General features: G+C 36.8%; 2 protein-coding genes across 3 annotated transcripts in view; one reads left to right on the forward strand and one right to left on the reverse strand.

Moving 5' to 3' along the window:
* Window positions 1-11,771, forward strand: part of LOC5577966 (toll-like receptor 13) — a 95,655-nt gene extending 83,884 nt beyond the window's left edge. For both annotated transcript variants that reach the window (XM_021842893.1, XM_021842892.1), the window contains one exon: window positions 11,370-11,771. In XM_021842893.1, coding sequence (XP_021698585.1) covers window positions 11,370-11,559 — 190 coding nt within the window. In that variant the 3' untranslated portion in view covers window positions 11,560-11,771. The remainder of the gene's footprint in view (window positions 1-11,369) is intronic.
* Window positions 11,686-13,122, reverse strand: LOC110676149 (prisilkin-39-like). Its single transcript, XM_021842894.1, has 2 exons — window positions 12,623-13,122; window positions 11,686-12,358 (listed from the first exon to the last, which is right to left on the reverse strand). The coding sequence occupies exons 1-2, from the start codon at window positions 12,629-12,631 to the stop codon at window positions 11,801-11,803; spliced, it is 567 nt and encodes a 188-aa protein (XP_021698586.1). The 5' UTR covers window positions 12,632-13,122; the 3' UTR covers window positions 11,686-11,800.
* Window positions 13,123-20,258: the final 7,136 nt, after the last annotated feature.

The raw sequence follows: 20,258 nt of genomic DNA on the forward strand, positions 1-20,258 counted from the left end.
ATCGCTAGCTTTCGATAAAACTTAAGGGTGGTCCTTTTTGTTTTCTCAAATTGGTGGACCCCTCGTACGCCAGCTAGCTAAACAGTTTGCAAAAAAGCCCATTTTTTGATAAATCTTGGGTATTTCTTCACGTGATATGTCTCATATTTCCCTTGGAACACATACCAAACTTAATGGCATCGTATAGAGAAAGGATATAGCTTTCATTTGAAGTTAAAAAAAATCCGGCGGCCATTTTGAATTTGGCCGCCATCTTGAATTTTGTTAGAAAAATCGTTTTTTCACCATTAGCGCACCGCTCGTTTTGAATTCTGAGATCACCATCAGAAAGCTGAGGAAAAATTGCGTAAGATAGGCTACAGAAACTAGGTGTGCAATGGTATTTACCCTATGAAATGATCGATTTTCTAAAACATGTTCCACGATTTTGACGTATATGGCGAGTGCAATCAATGCAAACATCATTTTTGGTACAACAAAGATACAAGTTTTCAATAGTTGGTGTATTTTTCGAGTCAGATGAAGAATAGGAGTATTATTTTGAGTGAAAAAATCTGGCGGCCATCTTGGATTTTGACGCCATCTTGGTTTCAAGTAGTTGAATGAGTTTTCACCTTGATAACACTCAACATGTTGAATTTTAATGCCACCGTTACACTTACTATTCATCTTGTTCTTCTTTTTCCTGACGTTACGTCCCTACTGGAATAGAGTCAGCCCCTAAGCTTCAAAAATAAATTTACAAGTAGAATTTTTTAACGCTTATTTGCCACCTGAATGATTGTTCTGCATATCTGCGAGTTGAAAAATAGCATTAATTCTTTCATTTATTTGGTCTAAAACCATTGATAGAAATGAACAACCTGTTGAACAACTAAAATAAGATAAGAAATAAAGAATCTGTTTGTTTTTTAACGGAGATCTTTAATTAATTAAACATGAAGAGCGCTGAGATGGTAAAAAATCATTCTACTGCTAAAAACTAAGATGGCGTCGAAATCCAAGATGGCCACCAGATTTTCCAAACTCCAAATGATTCACCTGAGTTTCGGCATTACGTCCACATTAGAACAAAGCCTGCTTCTCACCTTTGAATTTCGCTATTTTTCACATGCATGTTGGGTGTTAGTAAAAACAATACTTTATGATTCAGAAAATCAAGGATTTTTTTGCTTAAAAATTTAAGATTTTCATTCTAAATTAATGCACTTTTGGAAATGTTTTACGTTAAAACTACAGATATTACCACAAAATTTACTAATGTCCCAACGCACAATTTATAAACTTCATTCGTGTGTGTGTGTGTGTGTATATACAATCCACCTCCCACTGACCGGCAGTGCTTTTATGGAAGAAAATTGTATGCATGTATTTATTGATACCCTTCGATATCTTCATATCTGCAGACAATTTTAGCCCAGGAGATGAAAGGTGATAGCTCTACTGATATTCCAACGACCCATTTCAAGAATGGCAGTAAATACACACACATTCTGAGGTCATTTTCATATACAGTAAGCCCCGCATAAAAACACCCAGATATCAAATGGATATCTGAAATATTTTTACACTTCCCGAATCGAAAATTTAATTTTCGACCCTGGCACGTATTTAGTTTCATATGGAAATAGGTAGGTAAATAATAATAAAGAATGATTTTACCAGGATGTAATGTTGTTTCTTCCATCGCAGCACTGTGCTTACCGCAAAATACAACACACTTTTTCACTCCACTGCGCGCGAAACACCATTAATCCTGCTTGACCGCTTCACCCGCCCACGCAGGAGCAAGCGTCACGGTCAAAGGATCACACACTACTAAATAATCCCGCGAATCACGCCACTCACAATTTATAAACTTCATTCGATGACAAAAAAAGCATATGGTAAAAAAAAATTTGTTTATTTCAATCAATGTTTTTGGACGGATTTTATTCATTAAATTTATTTATTCATAATAACTGAATTCAAAGATATGTCGAAGAAATATTCTGTTATTAAAAATCGTATTATAAAAGAAAATTCCTATTTAATAACCTGTATTTATAACTAATAAAGCTGAGTATCAGGCTCGGTTCCACTAGGGACGTAACGTCAGGAAAATGAAGAATAATAAGAAGAAGAGTATACGTAACCTTGTTTTTATTGGTAACCTCTAAATTCGACATGCTGAGTGCTATCAAGGTGAAAAATCTACTAGTCAAAATCAAGATGGCGTCAAAATCCAAGATGGCCGCCAGATTTTATCACTCTAAATAATACTCCTATTCTTCATCTGACTCGAAAAATACACCAACGATTGAAAACTTGTATCTTTGTTGTACCAAAAATGATGTTTGCATTGATTGCACTCGCCATATACGTCAAAATCGTGGAACATGTTTTAGAAAATCGATCATTTCATAGGGTAAATACCATTGCACACCTAGTTTCTGTAGCCTATCTTACGCAATTTTTCCTCAGCTTTCTGATGGTGATCTCAGAATTCAAAACGAGCGGTGCGCTAATGGTGAAAAAACGATTTTTCTAACAAAATTCAAGATGGCGGCCAAATTCAAAATGGCCGCCGGATTTTTTTTAACTTCAAATGAAAGCTATATCCTTTCTCTATACGATGCCATTAAGTTTGGTATGTGTTCCAAGGGAAATATGAGACATATCACGTGAAGAAAAACCCAAGATTTATCAAAAAATGGGCTTTTTTGCAAACTGTTTAGCTAGCTGGCGTACGAGGGGTCCACCAATTTGGGAAAACAAAAAGGACCACCCTTAAGTTTTATCGAAAGCTAGCGATCAGTGACATAAAATTGGAATTCTAACGATGGGTGCCGATGGCGGCCTGGTTTCAGCGAGAATTGCTCACCTCCACTGCTTAAAAGCAGTCTTGACCGTTCATGAACGAACTGAACTGCAGGATCATCATGGTCATCTGCAAGGGTAATTTCTGCACTACTCACTGGAGCATTTTTCCAGCGGCATTTCTGACAATGATCGGTTTGTATTCTGAAATTTAAGATGTTGACTAGAAAGATATGCGTTTCGAGAGTCAAAAATTCGTTCGTGCAAAGCAAAATCAAAACAGAGACAAAAACAATGGAATCAAAGCAACTGGCAGGCTGTTGTTCAAGTGTATGTGTGAGGTGTGAAAATGTTCACTGTGCAAAAATTATTTGCACAGTATAGTCTAATAAGGTGCAAAATGCTCAATATTACGAATGTGCCATTTGGCGTTGCATGCAAGTCCGTTGTTTCGTGTGTTGCTCTCTTCAAAGGTCATAATCGTACATACACGCAAAAAAATTGTGCGGTAAAAACTACCATTTTAGGGGGTTAACTTAAGCGCTCGCACCGGCAATTTTCACCAGACCAGAAATGCGCTTGATTTTACCATGTCTGTTGTCGAAATCAGATTGTTGTAAATTATTTCTGTCAAATGTACCAGTAATGTAGTGGGATGTACCGTAAACATAGTAAATTGGTCTGAAATTCCATGGTAGTTTCAAGAATGGGCGTAGTCAGCTACAATAGTAATTATTACCACAGAATTTTTTCCCGTGTAATGCTTTCCAGGAAGACTCTCAAAAAGAAAAAAAAAACGAAAGGACAAACAAACTTAGTGTGGTCAGAGCTTTACACATTCCTTTGTAATCCAAAGGTCGTGAAACTTCAAAAACTCATGTTAAACCAAAAAGCCATGTCTCATCAGAAGCATTGTCAGTGTCTTTATATTCAAATCTGATAGTTTCCAAATAAATATTGTGTCATTTGAAAAATTATTGCTGAAATCTATGTAACAATATCATAAGGCATATTCATGCTTCAATTCGATTGATGACCTGATTTTGACAATCTTTTTATTGTTTATTATAGAGATTTTAGATATTATGGTGCATTCGTGTCTTAAAGTAAAAAAATATCTATATTTCAAAACCATTTCAACTCACTTCACTTGCATTCTTCTTTCTTGATCGCGTTTGGTTAACTTTTCAATCCGAATCGGCTTTCTAACTACCTAGGTTTGCATCGGTTTATTTTGTATCATTTGGCGCTTCAATCCTGATTTTCAAACACTGACGGATCCCTTACATTACAGTAAATCCTATTTTAAGCAAAATACTCGATGTAAAAAATAAAATCTAGTAAATTTGAAATGGGAGCCAGATAGCCGTACCAGTAAACGAGCAGCTACTCAGTAAGACCAAACTGAGGGTCATGGGTTCGGGTAATGTTGTTAACCCCTCTACCGGCAGTTTCATTTTTTTACCACAAAAAATATTCAAACAGCGATAACTTTTTTGTTTTTCGACATTTTAGCACCATTTTCACAAGCCTTCAAAAAACTCTTCTACTTTTAGAATCTGTATCAGTATTGATCATTGGTCATATGGCTTTGAAGATATTCAGATGTTGCTTGGGGGACCGACATTCCCCATATATAATTTCTCCGATCGGCATTTTGTGTTTTGTCAATTTATCAAAAAACTAAAATGTGGGCTATACAATGTTAGGTTATAAGGAGCTCCTCTGAAAAAAATCATACAAATCGGTTAAGTTTTCTCCAAAAAATCTGAAAATTACAAAATGATGTTTTTCGAAGTTTTCAAGATTTTTATACAGCCTGATTATTACCAGAAACAAAAATGTTCATTGCTTAAAAACGGTTGCACCAATTTGCTTCTTTTTTTCACAACAAACTCTCATTGAAGTGTTGTTTCGAACAGCGAATAAGCGATCATGAGAAAAATTATGTACACTGAGATACTTGCGTAAATTATGGTCAAATGGCGGTCCCCAAGAAATTTTTGAATATCTCCGGAATCAGATGCCTAATGACCAATATCAATACAGATTCTTAAAACAGAAGAGTTTTTTTTAGGGCTTGTAAAAAAATGGTGCACAAATATCAAAAAATAAAAAAGTTATCGCTGTTTGAATATTTCTTTGTTATTAAAAACTGAAGCTGCCGGTAGAGAGGTTAATTAACGTCCAAGCTGACTGCAACTTATTGTGATTTGAATAATATGAAGTTCATTTTGAAAGAATTAAGTTTGTTTTGATGACATTTTGTTAAATGTGATAGGATTGCGTCATTTAGAACTTAATTTACCTAATTTCACTTGCTCCATTATGTCGGCACATATTATATAAATTAACATGGATTTCTAGGCATGTACTTATGCAGACTCAATTTTTTGACATTTCAATTTAAATTCTTGGAATAAAATGAATGATTCCAATTATTGAAAATTGATCAGTTCCATGTTACCAACCTTTACAAAAACATTATTTAAATATCATTTTAAGGAGGGCTTCGTGATTTCAAAAGTGATAGTGTATGTTTTGAAAACAAGTAAAATGAGTGAAAAAGGTTGGAGAGACCCTTCTAAAAAAATTACCTTATTTTCCGAGTCTAGTATATGACTCTGATAACGGCCTATAGAGCTTAGTGACATTTGAACTCACAAACACTCGCATACGCTCACCATACACAGTTTGTTTTTGTTTTCCTCAACGAAACACACGCTTTCCAGACTCATAAAAATTCATGTGGAAATATTACCCAATCTGAAGTATTTTTACCCAGATTCTTGGTGTTTTTCGAGACACAGTACATCTTATTTTCCTCTGCGTTCCACAACTACATCTACACAACTAGGGCACCCACAGCATTGAGCGTGATAACCACTATTAGTGAAGATCAAATTACGCGTATCTGTCAACGGATACAAACTGTAGTAAAATTAAATGGTATAGTCTTAATATTGGTTTTTGATTACTTAAAGGTATTCCACTAAACAAATTGAAGGTTTACTGTTAATTTTTAATTTTGATTTTTATTCTATAAATTCTTTTCCAGAAAAATGTGTCTCTAGTAGATTTAGGGTTGCTGAATCTGATGTCGTTCTCGGAAATATTCCGGCACGTCTCAATTTTTAGCTACAGGTCGCCAAAGTTGTATGAAACACTGGCATCATTGATGTTTACATAAAATGTCAAGTATGATTTATCAAACCTTTTATGATCTTATCCGCAAAGCCAAAATAGAACTTTAAATTTCATTTCGGATATATTAAAATAAATCTATTTTGTCAATATGTTTGCAGTCTATTCTTCGATTCTCTTCTATGGCAAAATTCAATGCTTTTCTAAACCATCAAAAAATTACTTTTGATTATCGAAAGTATTAGGAACTTTGTTGATAAGTATTGTTATGCACATGAAGTTTGAGTTCTGTAGCAAATTAGGCAAATAAATTGCCATACAAGCTGGCAAACTGAAGTCATCATATTTTGCATTTTCAACTGCCACAAACAACGTGCTATGATGTTTTTGAAAACGGCAATGGATTCAGCAACCCTGCTTGAGACAAAAACGTGTTCCGCAGTTTAATCTTATCTTCTCAGTTCAATCTACCGGATCTCTCCAGTTTACGTTGTTCCAGTTCCGTGCCTATCTCTTTCGATCCATTGCGGCCGAGACGTCCTAAGGATAATCAACGGTTCAATTAGTTTTTCGAATTTATTCATCGCACACAATAATTGATGTCCACCAGTACTCCTTATGTAGTATCGGTTCCCGAACCCAACTTCCTGAATCTCGATCACGGCAGGGTCCAAGCGGCAACCAAGAATTTCGGATCCAAAATCCATCCGTCTGCTTACGTGGTCCCCGTTCAAGCGCCATCCTCTTTTCCTCAACTGTCATCACCCACCCAAAGTCATCGACTATAGGTGCGCCTGTTGAGTGTGTTTGATAGTAATGGTAAACCAAGACCCTACATCCCTCCTTTACTTTAAAAGAAAAAGCTGAATGTAGTAAATAAGTTTATGTGACATGTATTCACAACATTTACACATTATATGTAAACATATGATCTCGTAAATGATATCGAATCAATCAATATTTCATGCTTCTCTGAATGCTATTCCAAATCAGTCATAGAACGAAACAATATTGTCCTCATACTCATTCGTAATATGTGTATTGTATATAATTAACAGTACAATTTTAGTACATGCCCAGGCCTTCGTATTTTTTCTTTTTTTTTTATATAATAAGTGACATATTTAGCAAGCAAAAATGGTGAATCAAAACTTATACCGTAAAGCATAGACACCTGAAGAATCTATATTTGACACAGCTAATTAAACATAAACATACAGCTACCAACAATCTCGGGGTAAATACCCTTTGATATGTGTAAAGGCAAGTTAAGTATATTGTGGCTCTAATTTTAAATCCGCATCCCGCAGTGGCGGTAACGCGCAGACTATATACGCGCAATTCAAACGCAACGTCGAAATTTAAGTAGGCTTGGACTTTTTTTTCTTCTTCAAAAACGCAAATATTCTATATTTGTTGAATCTGCAACATTTGGTGTATGTTGGCAGTTTCAGACACACGTGATTTTTTTTAAGGGCATCTTGACATAATATGCACAATATGTTAAAATAAGTAAATCCATTAAGGCGAAGTAGGCCGTCATTGAAATTTGTACGCGTCGTTGATGATTGTTGCTAATTCATCTCACGATTTCGAATCAAAGAAAATCAGTTGGTTTTGCACTGACATAGCTGAAAAAGTATCAGCATACTTTATGCATGTTAGCCGGTACAGTGATTCTTTTTCAAGTCAATATAAACTATCAAGACTGAGTTTTATCACTTTGAAATGCATGCTGAAAAGTCATCATTGTTGCCAAAACGAATGACGGGCTACTTAGCCTTAAACTTCAATAATGTGGGTCTAATCTGTGTGGTTCGTTCATGAATGGAAAATAGCACAAATACTGAAATCAAATTTATCTAACGAATTTTTAAATCGTCTACCGATCTGGTAGACCAACAAACACATAGGGGCTAATTCATACGAGAAAATACAATTTAAAGAAATCTCTATTGAAAACTCTGTTTAACAACGTTGACCACAAAAGTTCAACCCATTCGACGCAGTGGCTTAACATACACTTCTGAACTGTGTCATAAAACATGGCATGAATCAGCACGCGAAAGGATGTGTTTTTTTATTTAAGAATAAGGAAAGTAAAGAAATTGATGAAATTATCGGTTGAAACAATTTAGGAAAATATCGTGTCAACAGCTGCAAAGCCTTCGAACTTAAAACAACAACTGTACACAAAAGCTAACGCATTCTAGAGTTCCAGTACACTGATCAACTCAAATTAAACTGTGTATATCAATTTTCGTTCGCCAATTTGGATGCTGCTGAAAATTAAATGAATGCCATTATGTCATGGGTTTCAACAGAGCATAACAAAGCTAAACACCGATGATCAAACCATTTCCAAGTATCATTCGATCGAATTATACCACATAATCGAAACATGAATAAATACTGGGTGAACTGCACTATGATATAACACTTTGCAGAAAGAACAAATACCATAAACCCAAACATTAATAGTTGTAGAAATTAGTTGCTTGGATGATTCTTTTTTTTTTCATATGTTTTTAATAGAACTATCTTTTGTAAATATCCTGCACGGTGATTCTCCGAATCAATTCAAAATATTTTGAATATGTCGAATAAATTCAAACGCTTACCAAATCCGCCATCAAACACAGAAAACTCAATTTCTAAGCTTTCAAGTGTATTTAGTTAAAAATGTCAAATAAAAACTCTTTTTTTTTTTAAACAAATAACTACTATGGCCTTGATTTCAACAATCGATCAATTTCAAGATTAAATTCTCTTCTTAAATTTATAATCGAAATTGATCCAATGGTTTTGAACTTTATCAAACTCCTTCGTTTTTATAATAACGAATCTTTTTGATTTTCAAATCGAGATCATTCTATCGATTCTCTTTTCAAAATTATTCTATCGATACTCAAGTCGACACTAGATAGACAATACAACAGTATTATATTACAAGTTGGTATACCATCGATTGATTGATAACGCTGCGTTGATTCCCGAAACTATAACATTCCATTGATTTTCAAATAAATAGCACAATACCGATTTTCAAACCGATATGGCTGTGTCGATCCTCAAATCAACAACACTATTTAGATTTTCGAATTGTTATCACTGTGTGAACTCTTAAATCGATTTGTATATCAATTCCCAAATCGATACATTTAAATCTAAAAACTTCATTGGTTTTCAAACTGATATGACAGCATCTATTCTCAAATAGACATCATTCTGTCAATTCTCAAATCAATATTCCTCCAACGATTCTCAAATCTATAAAACTTATCGATTCTCAAATCGATAATACTCTATCGATTCTCAAATCGATAATACTCCATCGATTCTCATATCGAGATAATCCATCGATTCTTAAATCGACATCACTCCATTAGTTCACAAATCGGAATCACTCTATTGACTCCAAAATCGACATCACTCCATTGAGTTTCTCATTGATAGACTCCATCTATCGACATCAAGCTTTCGATTCTCAAATCGATACATATAACTCAATCGATTCTCAAATCGATATCACTCCATCAATCCTCAAATTGATATTACTCCATCGATCCTCAAATCGATATTTCTCAATCAATTCTCAAATCGTTACCATTTCATCGATCCTCAAATCGATATCACTTCATCGATCCTCAAATCGATATTACTCCATTGATTTTCAAATCGATATCACTCCATCAATCAATTGATATTGCTCAATCGATCCTCAAATCGATATTTCTCAATCGCTTCTCAAATCGATACCATTCCAACGATCCTCAAATCGATATAACTTCATCGACCTTAAAATCGATAGTACTCCATCGATTCTCGAATCGATATCACTTCATCAATACTCAAATCGATAATTCTCAATCGATATCATTCCATTGATTCTCAAATCGATATTAATCCATCAATTCCCAAATCGATACCGCTTTATCAAATCGATACTTATACCTGAAAAACACCGATTTACAAATCGTATTAATCGGCCATCTGCACATCGACATTCTTTCTTCCACTATAAATATACTCAACCAAACCATTTTATTTATATAGATTGATAGATGGATTAATAAGGTTTTTAATCCTAAGCTAGTGAATCTCTGGACCAGCGGGTTTATTAAATCATCACTATGACCTTTAGATCATAAGTGACTATCTCGGGAATAAGATTTGCTCCCAAATCTGCGTGAGAGGAATGTGATCTAACCACTACACCCAGCCCAATGAAGGTCAGGTTATTATTGTGTTTGCCTGTGTAGGTCATAAAAATGAAATAAACACATCACACCTTAGACATGCCCAGTAGACAGGATGTCCCGTGCCCGAACCATCTGACTAGCCAATAAAGCCCTCTATCACCGTAGAAGATGGTGTCTCCATCTATGTCGATAGTCTGAAACAAATCAGATGACCTCACGTTTGTTAAAAACAAACTTCGGCAAATTCATTTACTTTTGGCTGGCCAAAGTTTGAATAGCACAACTAGGGAGCCGGATCCTATCCTTGGCTCTTTTGATTCACTTGGGTTTTTTTTAAACTACTGAACTCATATTTGGCTACAATATGCGTCCTATTGAAGTGCTTCTGTTTTAAATCATGAAAGTGCCCAAGTGGTTCTGCACCCTATCACCTCATAATTGAAGTAATCACAAATACCATCTTGATGCTTCAGCCACACCTTATAATACCCCACATTGCACTAGGTCCGTACTCTTACCACCAACGTGCAGATTGAATGCGAAGAAATTCTTTAGCAGTACTTCTACAGCTTCTACATCGTTGCTCCCCATCTTCCACACAAATACCAAAACACAACTGTTGGTTTTCCTTCACAATACTTACCTACCTTCCCAACAATAACAAAATGAAACCACTTCACTTTTTCACAATGTTTTCGGTTTCCAGGCTTCGAAAACACCTCCAAACACCACAAAAAAACGACACAATTGCAACGCTTATTGCTTTCACCTCGTCGCCAGATGTAGTATCGGTTCCCGAACCCAACTTCCTGAATCTCGATCACGGCAGGGTCCAAGCGGCAACCAAGAATTTCGGATCCAAAATCCATCCGTCTGCTTACGTGGTCCCCGTTCAAGCGCCATCCTCTTTTCCTCAACTGTCATCACCCACCCAAAGTCATCGACTATAGGTGCGCCTGTTGAGTGTGTTTGATAGTAATGGTAAACCAAGTCCCTACACCTTAACTTCTTTCATTCTGCAACCTCAGTTTTACATACAGTGGACAACCATAGTATTTTATGACTCTCTGTACGGTGCTGATGAATATAACTGCGTGTTTTCCACTACGGTTGTTACAGCTTATTTTCTACGACTAATGAATATTAATTACAATATTTCTATCTCCAGAACTCATATCATTGAATGATAATTATATTCAATACAATTTCCTCTTTAAATTGCAGACTATTAGAGACGCGGCGCGACGAGTTGATTTTGGTCCTACTCGAAGACATCCCCAAGCGCAAGTGCCCGAAGACACTCAGCTACCTGATGAAGACGAAGACCTACATCAAGTGGCCACGGCAGCAAACGCGTGACCGCGAGCTTTTCTGGAAGCGTTTGCGCAAAGCTCTTATGTCGACTAAGCGATAAGTTCATCGATGGCGTTGGAAGCTTTTCGTTCGTGCAATATCGAATTGAGAAAACAACTGATGATAATCTACTTGTAGGAGCATTTTAATGAATATCTTCAGCTTCATCGATTGAGTGGAAATTGTATTTTATTACGTTGCGAGTGAATATGGGGAGCATTTATTAATCTTGTAGTGAATAATACTGTGAACAATAAATTGATACATGTTGCACGATGGAGCAAACTGTTTGTCTACGGAGTCTATGAGCTGTAGTAGTATGGAGAGTATCCACTGTATCCACTATAGCCGTTGCTTGGTGCTGCATAGGGATACCTGTAGTTCTGAGTGTATCCGCTACCATATCCAGCATTATATCCAGTGTTGGCTCCATTATAGCCTCCTGTATAACCTGTAGAAGCATATCCACCAGAGTATCCGGCAGGTACAACATCTGCGTATCCACTACCTACTCCATCGAAATATCCTCCGGGAATGGTAGTATATCCGCTTGCTAGGCCTCCATTATAACCATTAGAATATCCTCTGTTGTACCCGTTGTATCCGTTGTATCCAGTGTATCCACTGTTCGCTACAACAGGATATCCACCAGGTTGTCCTCCGTAGCCGGTGTAACCGTTGTATCCATCATACGAAAGATATCGCCCATATCGACTCCCAGGTGATCCAGCCAAGGTGTACGAAGTTGCTGCATTGTCCAAATCATCGGTTGAACTACGCTTTTGCGCTATTTGAGCAGTAGGTTGCTTCGTAGGAAAAGCTACTGTTGCGGCAACAACAGTTGCAAAGATGATGATTTTCTGCGCGAAAAATCGTTTGATTATTAGAATTATTAGAGAATATTAGGTACATATTTGATTAGGTTCTCATATGTCTACGATTGCAATATTGACCAGTATGAACTATTTTCCGAGGTGTTAATTATATTCACTGTGCCGTTACACTTCATCACAACTACAGGTAGGTAGTGCACTCCTGTAATAGTTTCTAGGTGCACAAAATTGATGTACCTCTCCTGTTAGCATTTATTATCACCTTCGGTTTAGTAGTTAGTAAGTACTTACCTTCAGCATTCTTCCAAGAGCAAAGTATTCTTTGGTTTGAAGCACTGTATTCACGACTGGTCAAGTCAGCTTGTAAGCAAAAACTGATGATAATCCTATTGAAGCTTCTGATATTTAAACTGTCACTTCGTTACTAGGTACCATCGAATAATTTTACAACGTATGACTAAAAATTTACGCAGGAGACAAGTTACGCATTTGGCCCAACCCGTTTGAGGCCAAATTTACACACAATTACCAACTTTCATTGCGCTCCGTTGCAGTTTCACATTTGACTCATGGTTAGCAAAATTGTAGCGTTAATGAACTGGGCTCAATTTGGCAGCAGAGCTTGGGCGTTAATTTTTCTGAGAGTTTCACCAAATTGCGTTTATACTTTGTACTGTTGAGAAATATGGTTTTAAACTCGTTGTTACTAAGTGAAATCAAATAATGATATGAAATAGAATATGGAGTTTCATCGCAACTTGATATGCGTTAGATTTTGATTTTGGTCCATACTACTTTTGGGTTACATTGGCTTCTTTGGTCATAAGGTATCCTTTTCTCGTTCAAGCAAAGAACTAGCAATCCGAATGTGAGTTTTATTTAACTGACATAAACTGAGAAGAGTTGGTAGGTCAGTGTTGGGCATGATATATCGTTGGTACTTCGCGTACCTGAATGTATAGAAAGATCCCTTTTTGGTAACCCTTTAACTTTTGGTCAAATAACTCATATCCCTACCTCTTCGCGGTGCTGGCCGGAATACAAGTAACCTTAGGAATATCGGGTAACTGACCCCGGTATGAGCTTAGGTCGTATGCAAACCCCCCTTTGCATACCTAGAGCGTCTAATCTCTATGTTAGGAGCGGTTCATAACATTCTCTAAGCCAGGCCTGCCCAACGTACGGCCCGCGGGCCGCATCCGCCCCGCCTATCCATTTTTTGCAGCCCGCGAAGAGCTTTAAGATCCTCCTTATATCTGACCCCTCTGACGTCCAGAACTGATTGATCTTAAAATTCTTTAATTTTAAGCTTTTGTATTTGATGATACTTCGCATTAGTTTTTTTTATATATATTAATTTACTTGCTGTCTTAAATGATTCAAAACACTGCATTTTCAAAAAATACCTAAATTTTATAAGGATCCCCTCATAAATTTCATGGAAAACATAGGCTGGATTCTCACAAAATGTGGAGCAAGATTTTTATTGAATCTTGAGTAGGATTGCAAAGAATTATGGTAAAAATTTTCACTGAATCTGGAATACTGTTCTGGGTGAGGTTTCATTATTGGAAAACCCAGTAAAGGATTTCCATATTACACTAGAAAAGATTCTGATATAGTCCTGATAGAATGTCTGATTCAATTCTAAAAATGATTTTTTATACAATCCTGGATAAAATTCTCACAGTGTTCAAGGCAAATTTTTTTAAAGAATTTGGGCTGGATTCTGAACTAATCATGAGCACAATCAGTGATGTGTTATTGGCATTGCAGTCAGTGTAAATCAAAAGCTGATCCGTTTCAATTGTCCGACGTTTCAATGTATTTAACACATTTTTTCAAGGTTTAGAAACAATAACTTTTTCGTCAGGTTGCTCTAACTGTTGAGCAGTGGTCATTACACATTTAAACATTCAAACAAAACTTCTGGCACAATAAACTCTTAGTTGAAAAACACTGATTCTAATTTAGTTTTCTCAGATTTACGACAAAGAAAACTAAACTAGTTGATTAAAGTGCCCAGTCTAGCGTATTGAGAGTCGTAGGATCGAAGCCCACCAGAACGATTCCATTATTTTTCACAATTTTACATCTCAATTTGTCTAAATTGACTTTTATGTCTACGAACTTCAGGTTTCTTTAAACACAACGTTGGCTAGTTTAAGCCGCCATAGACATGATAAGCTGATATTTGTGAAAATTTTAATTCTATTGGTCAATAAGCAAAGCAAGCTCTCCAAGCGATCATTATCGACCACATTGAGCAATGGAAAACCAAGGACGAGAACAGTTTTCCCGGAAAGCTTACAACATTAATAAGAGCAACAACGAAAGGTGTGTGAAATTGTGTGAAGATATCAGGCGAACATTCTCACCGGGGACTTGAACAATGTGATTTTCAACATCGTGCTGGAAGTTTCTGGGGTACGGTTTTTATGAGATCCAGCAAATTTGTTTGCTTCGCAGATGATAAGGACATTGTCAGCCGAACATGGGAATAATACAGACCTGAAACGCGAGGCAACAAAAGTCGGATTGGTGGTAAATTTGTCGAAGACAAAGCACATGCTAATAGTCACAGGGTTAGTCTATGAAGAAGTGTCATGATGGATGGATATACGTCTGAAGTGGTCGACGAGTTTATCTCTTTGCTGACGGCTGTTAATAACGTAACCCGTGAAATAAGGAGGCACATCATCAGTGTGAAACGGATTTACAACCGTCTCATTCAGAACCCTATCCAAATTGAATTTGCGCCAGCAAAATAGGCAACCCTTATGTAAAAGTGCTCGAATCGATAGTTGTTTTAAAAGTATTAAAATTTTGGTTAAAGTCCAGTCGGAGGATAGTGTGTGTTGGTTAAGTAGTACCAGGAAAGTAAATTTTTAATATGAAATAGGTAATCAAGAAATTGAACCGGAAACCTAAATGAAAAGAAAAAAAGAAATTATAAGGGGTCCTGGAACGGAGATCAAATCTACTCGATCTTTCCCGTTCAGATCACCGGACTGAGAAGATCGTTATAAAGTGAATATTTCAAAAGAAGCTAATGAAAAGTGTTTGCTAAGTTTGCTAAAAAGTATGAAGTTCTAAATCTAATTAAACAAAGTTTAATGTGAAATGTTTTCCTAAAGCTATTTTCAGAGTGAAGTTTTGCTAAAATTCCATTATTAAAAATAATCGTGAGCCTAGTTGTGGAAGAAATTCTATCAGGGTGAGCACATGTTAATTGAGTTTTAATTAAGTGATATCTAATTACAATTTAAACAAAAAAATAGGAAAATCAATCGTGAGTCATTAATAGCCAGTAAAAATACGGAGATGAAAAGTCTAGCTGAATTGTGAGGTAAATTCAAGAAGTGGTATTGGTGGTATTTTTGGTGCTAATTAAGTTTGGATTTCACAGTCACCAGCAGTGACCACACCGCCATTGGGTGGTTAGTGGAGGTGTATAGTGTGGAGGAGCGAATCGTCGGTAGTGCATGCGAGTCCATCACCGCCAGCACAGAAACCAATAGCACCTATCTTCAACACGTGTGCTAAGGATCAGACGAGGGGCGATCCCATGGGGATATTTTTCGCCTCGTGGCTCCAGGCCACTAAAGATATACCCAGAGAGCGTGGGCAACGGTGTAAGGAGTCCGGCCTCGCGAGCACCACCCGTCACCACGTGGTTGCAGAGATTTGCGAGACGTCTGAGTGAGGAAAGTCTGCCACCGCCGGAGTGAATCGCCCTTGACTCACGTCCCGGGAAAAACCCATGGTAATCAGGCCGTCTGATCCGTGTTCCATCCACCCCATCATCGAGATCCATCTCGTCGTGGTGTTGTTTACATCGACCGTCGCTGGATCGAGCTTCGCCCGAGCTCAATTCGTGGACGACGCCCATACGACGACCCTGAACCTCGTGCTGCCGTGAGATTGAAGCAGTACGATCCTCCACAGTTTCATCGGGGCCTACCGTCCCGACTCTCGAAAGTGATCGTACAAGAACCGACGGCCGGCGGCCGTTATCCGCCAGGTAACCCACGAGTCTACGGAGAACTGTAAATACCAAAACCATACCAAGACAGAACTGAACCGATTTGATACCACCACTAATAACAGTAACGGCCGATGGGATTGTAATAGTAGTGAAAACGAGAGTAATTTGTTTCGACTCACAGAGAACCGATAAATAGATTTGCAAGTGACGTCACTGATAGGATTTTTTTTTAATAAATTGTTGCAAACTCAAGGAAATATTGCAGAGATGAGAGATAGCTAGGAAAGAAGTGTTGCATGCAACCAAATACAAAATTCAAACTGCAAAGTAGCTTTTGAAACTAAATTAATTTTTTTTCTAATAATAAATAGATTTTTGAGAATAATTCAATTCTTTTGATCAGCTTCAAAAATTTTAACTTAATTTTATGAATAAACTTTGGGAATGTTTAAAAGAACTTTTAGTGAATAGTTTTGAATTTTGCGTTGGAAAGGAAAACCAATTTTGGGAAGGAAGCTTGGGAGATTTGGGAGGTAAAAAGGAGGTGGATTCTTCAAAGGACTAGATCTTGAGTTAGCTGGGCAATCAAACAGTGAATTCTGGCAGACGAGTTACGTCGTCTGGCGTTAAAGCTAGAATTTTGGAGGTCCTTGCAGGATCCTCCTTACAAGTGGAAGTCAGGGCTACCATGGCCTTCAAAAGAAGCTGAGGTCAAATAAGCTTCAACCTCGCACCAAATGCAATGTGATCTATAAGAGATGATAAGAAAGTCGATGTTTGATTGTGTTAGTGTAAAACAAATTAAAAAAAAAACATTGGGTGACGTCGTTTCGAATGATCATAAAACGCTCCAGAGTGCCTTGGGGGAATCTAGGATAATTTTAGGTATCCTATGATCAGAGTTTTGAAAAAAAAAAAATCCGAATGGATTTTCCATAAGAATCCCAGAACTATTTTTTTCCTTGAAGAAAGTCTCATGATGAATTTTTGAGGGTGCCTCTGGAGAAATTCACAAAGAAGTTTCAGAAAAGATTACTGAATCGCTTGAAAAAATTTATGAAAAAATCGCTCAAAAAATACAGATCGTTGAGAATCCTGGCGATTAGCCTGCAGGCATTCCTGGCAAAAGCTCAGAAGGACCAATTGGAGAAATTTTATGAGAGATACCTGGCAGAATATATGAATGAATATTTGCAGAAATCCATGTAGGAATCTCAATTGGATTCCCTAGACGAATGCATGCAGGCAGGCATCTTTTAGGAAGTTTCAGAAGAAGTCTAAAAAAATATAAATGAAAATCTCTAAGAATTCATGGCGGAATTTTTGGATAATTCTCTACGATATTTGGAGTTGAACACCTAGATGAATCCTGAGTGAAATTGTTGAAGGAATTGGAGGGATATGTAGTAGGGATCTAGGAGGGATAGTAAATTCTGGAAGATACTAGAGAAAATAATACCAAATACATTACAGTTATAATCTCTGAATGAAATTTTAAGAGAAATCCGGGAGGAATTTCTAGAGAAAATTCTGGAAAAAATTGTCAAACTCAAAGAAATTTTTGGAGAAATCTCTGTACAAATTCTTGAAGAAATACTAGTACGAATTATTGGAGGAATTTCCGAAGCAAACTTTGAAAAATTCACTAGATCTTAAAGAATCCATGAAGGAATTTCTGACTTTAACTTTGAAGTATTCCTGTAAGATTCATGAAGAAATCGTGGGAAGAAAAATCCAGAGCAATCTCTTGAGGCATTTCTTAAGTAATACTTCGAAGCATTTGTAAAGGAATATCAGGAAGAAACTCTGGAAGTGTTGCTGCAGGATTTTGTGGAGAAACCTTGGTGTAATGCCTGGATTAATATTTTGTTGAAATTTTGTAGTTATTGACGGAGGAACTTTGGATGTAAATTCCGGAAAATCCTAGGAAGAATGAGTGGAAATATTCCTTTGCAAATACCTGCAGAAATCACTGCAAAAAAATCTTTAATGAAATCTAAGTGAATTTTTTTAAAGAATTTATGGAGTTATCTTGGTAACAGCACACTATCACTGGTAGAATTCCTTGAGAAAATTCTGAAGAAATTCTCTGATAAATCCTTAATGTAGAAGGAAGTTTCGGAAGAATCTCTGGAAGAATATGAGATTATATTCAGTAATATAAAAGCGGCTTTACCGGTGGTCCAAATAACCGGGTCGGTCTAAACTTGTGGACCATGTTAAAAATTGGAGCTTGCACCGGTGTTTCAAATGATGTTCCATTTTTAATACCATTTTTCTGGTCTTTTTTTTTTTTGAACAGGCTAACTGCCTGGTCTATTTTTGGTCGGATTTGGTCCAAGATTTGATCTGTTCAAAATCTGGTGTTCTCGCAGCACGGACGATGACAACCGGAGCGGTGTGCAGAATCCGACTGCACAATAGATCGAGAGCTACCTAGAGAATAAGAATTATAAAGGCCAGTGAAGTGGGTGAAACGTGCACCACATTGTTGAGCTCTATGAATTTGGCACATTTACGATTTATTTCTTATTATCGAGTTAAGTGATTGCTGATTATCAAAACACCACATTTTTGGTGCAGATCGTGGAATACAATATTGAAGTGGTTTGCTAAAGAGGGCCGGTAATGATCAGTAGCAGTGAATCAAATTGTCAAAAACAAACAACAAAGCAAGCTCGCTCACAACCGTTTGTCACAACTGTTGCGGATAAGGATACAATCAAAAGCAAAATTGTCAAGACAATCACAGAGCGCAACATTGTTGCAACCTTTTCAACTCGCGATTAATCAGTTATTCTTAACTAAAACCAAATTTGTTTTATGGATGCTCTTTGATAATGTGTCAATGTTTACCAACACAGAGAAAGTTCTCTAAAATTGCAATGCGAAGCCCAGAAAATCGCAGCGCACTTGGTGGTCGATCATTGTCTTATTCTGTTCAAGTGGTGATAAACTGATGATGCGGAATAAAATTGTTGCAACAAGAATAGGAGGTGACAATGTCTTTGTTGCTGCGTGCTGGGTGACAATTGATTCACTGATCAGTAGTGTATAATTAATTTGGTAACCTAAGAATCTATTATTGAATGCATTATTCCTATCACAGATTCGATAATTTCGATGTTTCCACTTATATGTCCCATTAATTTATGCTCTAATTGTTAAATACGTGCAAAAAAGTATGAATTAGGTCGATTATGTGATTCAATGAATAATTAAATTATCATTATTCTACTCGCAGGTATACCATAAGAATCTTGGCTTTATCTGGTAGGGTTCTGAACCGATAGGCGAAACCAAATGTATGGATTACGATACAATTTTCAAAAAAGAAGTCTAATAAACAATTATCTATAAATTGACGCTTATATTGAGCTGTTTGGTAATCCAACCCGCATGGTAATTAAATTAATTAACTCATTACGCGTGGTAAAGATGAACAGATTATGGGTGAAATTATGAAAAAAATCCACTTGCTCGGCTGGGATTTGAACCCAGGACTCTTGTATGCTAGACGAGCGCCTTACCAACTGAGCTACCGAGCCATTTGGTGACCCAATAACTGAGTTGGTTACAAGTTTAGAATTTAAATCCCTACAGCACGACACGTTGATAGCCTTCCCGCATCTTTACTCTTCAACAATACAGTTGTTGTGGAAGCGATGTAGGTACGATAGGCAAACAGTTTCAACCAAGGTATCTAGAAGGGAATGTGTCAGAATGTTTAATTTGCCATTTTGAAGTACCATGTTTACGTTAACAGCTGGCGAGTTTGTTTTGGTTGGAAGGTGCTAACTCAAGACGTACCTCCAAACATTTTTCACAGTCACACTCCATCCCGTTTCGTTCGGTTTTTTAATTTTACTAGTCATAGAAGAAATGTAGCATCCTAGTAGCTTTCCTCAATTTAATCAATGAAACACTTGCATTTTACAT

This window comes from Aedes aegypti, chromosome 2, assembly GCF_002204515.2.
Source record: "Aedes aegypti strain LVP_AGWG chromosome 2, AaegL5.0 Primary Assembly, whole genome shotgun sequence".
NCBI lineage: Eukaryota > Metazoa > Arthropoda > Insecta > Diptera > Culicidae > Aedes > Aedes aegypti.